The sequence below is a fragment of the Centruroides sculpturatus genome, unplaced genomic scaffold (assembly GCF_000671375.1).
Source record: "Centruroides sculpturatus isolate CEXI.00-Female unplaced genomic scaffold, Cexi_2.0 scaffold309, whole genome shotgun sequence".
NCBI lineage: Eukaryota > Metazoa > Arthropoda > Arachnida > Scorpiones > Buthidae > Centruroides > Centruroides sculpturatus.
In genome coordinates this window covers 1,411-6,270 of record NW_019384521.1, presented here as the reverse complement: position 1 = coordinate 6,270, position 4,860 = coordinate 1,411, and the positions used below count along the sequence as shown (strand labels likewise).

Here is a 4,860-nt window from a genome sequence, read left to right as displayed (position 1 = left end):
ATAAGAATTATTGTTTATAAGTTAATTCTTTGATTTTGTCGAATTCCAAAGGGGAATAGAATTAAGTTAGAAATAGATTGATTTGAGTTTGTCGGTTTGATTCTTGTTGAATTTCATTGAATAAATTATTGTTTGATTTTTACTAAATACTGTATATAGTTTATTACTAGAAGTTTAATTAAATATTTGATTTTGTTATTGACAAACTTTGTCATTATTTAATTCGATGCACGCTTAAAGTCCAGGCCTGGCACACTAACGCGAATCCGCGTAAAGTACCCGTTAGGGAACGGCTATTTCCGGCACACAGTAGTGTCGATAATCGTTGGAAAGTCGGAAAAATAAAATAGTACTTTACAACCGTCTATCCTGGTTGCATCAGCTAACGTTCAAAACGTTATGGCTTTTCTTAGTCACCACAACACACAATGGTCAAATATCACGAAAGCCACGATGCAAATTTATGGTCGTCATATAATTCGCATCATGGTTTTCATGATATTTTGAGTTTTGAGTTAGCCATAATGCGTTGTGGCTGTTTTTACAAGTGCCACAATGCGAATTTTGCATTGTGGATGATTTAAAGTGACCACAATGCGTTGTGGTTGTTTTTTTTGTTCAATGAGCATTTTGGTCTTTGAGCCTAACACATACAAAAATTATACAGAATAAGAAGAAATTATTTAATGAGGAATTTATAAGATGTTTCTAATATATTTTTTTAAGTCATTTTGGCAATTGTAATGGTCTTTATACTGTATATATAAAGAAATTTGTCATATATATATGACAAATTTCTACATGTTATAATCTTTGTTTATAGACATAATAAGAATAATTTTCAAAAGCAGTTTTACATAATCTAAAATACTTGTTTCTTAATGACAAAGTTTGTTTCACATGAAATGAATTATGTTATTGGCTTGCTTACTTAGTGGCTTGCAAAGGAAATGAGCTCAGTAAATACACATTTAAAATGTCTCATTCTATATGTATACTTTTTGCATTACAAAAATTTCTCATTATTTTTTCTATTTTTATTTTATGAATAAAGTATTAATTCAAGCTTATTTAATAATTTCTTACTTATTGTTTTAATTCAGTTAATGTTATACTATTTAATTGTTTAAAATTTCTAGTTGGGAAATCTAAAGAGATATGTAATTAAATAAAAGCATTTGTATTACAAAGTCAATACTGGAATAAAAGGTAATAATTTGAGATTAAATAAAGCTCTTTCCGAGGGAAAATCTTCCATAGAAAGAGCATTAATTAATTGCATGGCTACATCAATTAAGATATTATGTAATTTGGAATAAAGGTAGGCAGTTGTCATGTCAATGTAAATTAGAAATAAAATTAATTAATTCAGAATAATCTGTGAGAAAAGATGAATCTTGAGCAGGACTCAAACCCACAACTCCTGCTTGTTATACAGATGTATAACTTAATAATTAGCCCTACTGTAGTCCAATAAAAATCTACTGCTATTATTTGATTATTAATATATTTCAGGTTTGATTTTACATATAAATTACATTATGATCTACTTACTAGATGTATTCTGCTCATATCCTTTTACTTCCTCAGGACCACCTGAAATAAACATTGCATGCTTTATTTACTATCACATGTACTATATGTTTAAGTTTAAATAATTTTGTAAAATATTTTTAACATTAAAGTATTCGTAATAATAAAACTTACTAGTTGAATTGAAAATATTGTTTAATGACGGTGCAGTTGGTGTGTGAGGAACAAATTCAAGATGTTCTTCGTTTATTTCTTCCATATTATCTTTTCTACAATTTTTACATTTTTCAGTTGTAGGATACTGTTTTTTATAAAATGAAATATGATTTTCCTCCTCGCTGATACTATTTATTTCTTTATAATCCAAAAGATATGTCAGTATTTTTTGTAAAACAATCAAATTATCTTCGTTGATTAAATCTCGTTCTTCTAAAATATTATACAAATCTTTCACAGTTTTTATATTGTCTAATGTCCTCTTTGATTCCACTTGTGATTCAAATTTGTTTTTCAATTTAACAGCACTAATATTTCCAATGTTTTTTAAAATATTTTGTTTTAACTCAATGTACATTTGTTCTTTTTCATCATCCATTGAAACTTGTCATAAATTTTTTTCTGGAAAAAAAAAAATAGTAGTGGTACTTATATTACTATTAATAAAACTATTTTCAAATTTTAAGAGATAGTTTATTTTATATGTTTAAACAACTTTTAAATGTTTAAATAACATTAAGAATTTTATTATAAAAACAGCATGTTCTATCTTAATTTCAAGTTAAGATAGAACATGTAGCAATTTTAGGCAGCCAAATAACATAGAAAATAAAGCAAGTTTATAGTGATAATCTCATTTTTTTTATTATTATAAGTTTAAATTTATTTTTGAATAATAGTTAAAATTAACANAGGAAATAGGTTCCTAGTATATTGAGGTGACGATTAGGATCTTTAATTTATAAGAATTATTGTTTATAAGTTAATTCTTTGATTTTGTCGAATTCCAAAGGGGAATAGAATTAAGTTAGAAATAGATTGATTTGAGTTTGTCGGTTTGATTCTTGTTGAATTTCATTGAATAAATTATTGTTTGATTTTTACTAAATACTGTATATAGTTTATTACTAGAAGTTTAATTAAATATTTGATTTTGTTATTGACAAACTTTGTCATTATTTAATTCGATGCACGCTTAAAGTCCAGGCCTGACACACTAACGCGAATCCGCGTAAAGTACCCGTTAGGGAACGGCTATTTCCGGCACACAGTAGTGTCGATAATCGTTGGAAAGTCGGAAAAATAAAATAGTACTTTACAACCGTCTATCCTGGTTGCATCAGCTAACGTTCAAAACGTTATGGCTTTTCTTAGTCACCACAACACACAATGGTCAAATATCACGAAAGCCACGATGCAAATTTATGGTCGTCATATAATTCGCATCATGGTTTTCATGATATTTTGAGTTTTGAGTTAGCCATAATGCGTTGTGGCTGTTTTTACAAGTGCCACAATGCGAATTTTGCATTGTGGATGATTTAAAGTGACCACAATGCGTTGTGGTTGTTTTTTTTGTTCAATGAGCATTTTGGTCTTTGAGCCTAACACATACAAAAATTATACAGAATAAGAAGAAATTATTTAATGAGGAATTTATAAGATGTTTCTAATATATTTTTTTAAGTCATTTTGGCAATTGTAATGGTCTTTATACTGTATATATAAAGAAATTTGTCATATATATATGACAAATTTCTACATGTTATAATCTTTGTTTATAGACATAATAAGAATAATTTTCAAAAGCAGTTTTACATAATCTAAAATACTTGTTTCTTAATGACAAAGTTTGTTTCACATGAAATGAATTATGTTATTGGCTTGCTTACTTAGTGGCTTGCAAAGGAAATGAGCTCAGTAAATACACATTTAAAATGTCTCATTCTATATGTATACTTTTTGCATTACAAAAATTTCTCATTATTTTTTCTATTTTTATTTTATGAATAAAGTATTAATTCAAGCTTATTTAATAATTTCTTACTTATTGTTTTAATTCAGTTAATGTTATACTATTTAATTGTTTAAAATTTCTAGTTGGGAAATCTAAAGAGATATGTAATTAAATAAAAGCATTTGTATTACAAAGTCAATACTGGAATAAAAGGTAATAATTTGAGATTAAATAAAGCTCTTTCCGAGGGAAAATCTTCCATAGAAAGAGCATTAATTAATTGCATGGCTACATCAATTAAGATATTATGTAATTTGGAATAAAGGTAGGCAGTTGTCATGTCAATGTAAATTAGAAATAAAATTAATTAATTCAGAATAATCTGTGAGAAAAGATGAATCTTGAGCAGGACTCAAACCCACAACTCCTGCTTGTTATACAGATGTATAACTTAATAATTAGCCCTACTGTAGTCCAATAAAAATCTACTGCTATTATTTGATTATTAATATATTTCAGGTTTGATTTTACATATAAATTACATTATGATCTACTTACTAGATGTATTCTGCTCATATCCTTTTACTTCCTCAGGACCACCTGAAATAAACATTGCATGCTTTATTTACTATCACATGTACTATATGTTTAAGTTTAAATAATTTTGTAAAATATTTTTAACATTAAAGTATTCGTAATAATAAAACTTACTAGTTGAATTGAAAATATTGTTTAATGACGGTGCAGTTGGTGTGTGAGGAACAAATTCAAGATGTTCTTCGTTTATTTCTTCCATATTATCTTTTCTACAATTTTTACATTTTTCAGTTGTAGGATACTGTTTTTTATAAAATGAAATATGATTTTCCTCCTCGCTGATACTATTTATTTCTTTATAATCCAAAAGATATGTCAGTATTTTTTGTAAAACAATCAAATTATCTTCGTTGATTAAATCTCGTTCTTCTAAAATATTATACAAATCTTTCACAGTTTTTATATTGTCTAATGTCCTCTTTGATTCCACTTGTGATTCAAATTTGTTTTTCAATTTAACAGCACTAATATTTCCAATGTTTTTTAAAATATTTTGTTTTAACTCAATGTACATTTGTTCTTTTTCATCATCCATTGAAACTTGTCATAAATTTTTTTCTGGAAAAAAAAAAATAGTAGTGGTACTTATATTACTATTAATAAAACTATTTTCAAATTTTAAGAGATAGTTTATTTTATATGTTTAAACAACTTTTAAATGTTTAAATAACATTAAGAATTTTATTATAAAAACAGCATGTTCTATCTTAATTTCAAGTTAAGATAGAACATGTAGCAATTTTAGGCAGCCAAATAACATAGAAAATAAAGCAAGT

The 4,860-nt window shown here is 26.4% G+C and overlaps 1 protein-coding gene across 3 annotated transcripts in view; it reads right to left on the bottom strand.

Moving 5' to 3' along the window:
• Positions 1 to 4,644, bottom strand: part of LOC111622743 — an 18,110-nt gene extending 13,466 nt beyond the window's left edge. The window contains exons 1-4 of one of the 3 annotated variants that reach the window (XM_023365158.1): positions 4,199 to 4,644; positions 4,046 to 4,087; positions 1,708 to 2,151; positions 1,555 to 1,596 (exon numbers count right to left, since the gene is read on the bottom strand). In XM_023365158.1, the coding sequence (XP_023220926.1) occupies positions 1,555 to 1,596; positions 1,708 to 2,128 (463 nt within the window). In that variant the 5' untranslated portion in view covers positions 2,129 to 2,151; positions 4,046 to 4,087; positions 4,199 to 4,644. The remainder of the gene's footprint in view (positions 1 to 1,554; positions 1,597 to 1,707; positions 2,152 to 4,045; positions 4,088 to 4,198) is intronic. The other 2 variants (XM_023365160.1, XM_023365159.1) reach the window with 2 other exon arrangements.
• Positions 4,645 to 4,860: the final 216 nt, after the last annotated feature.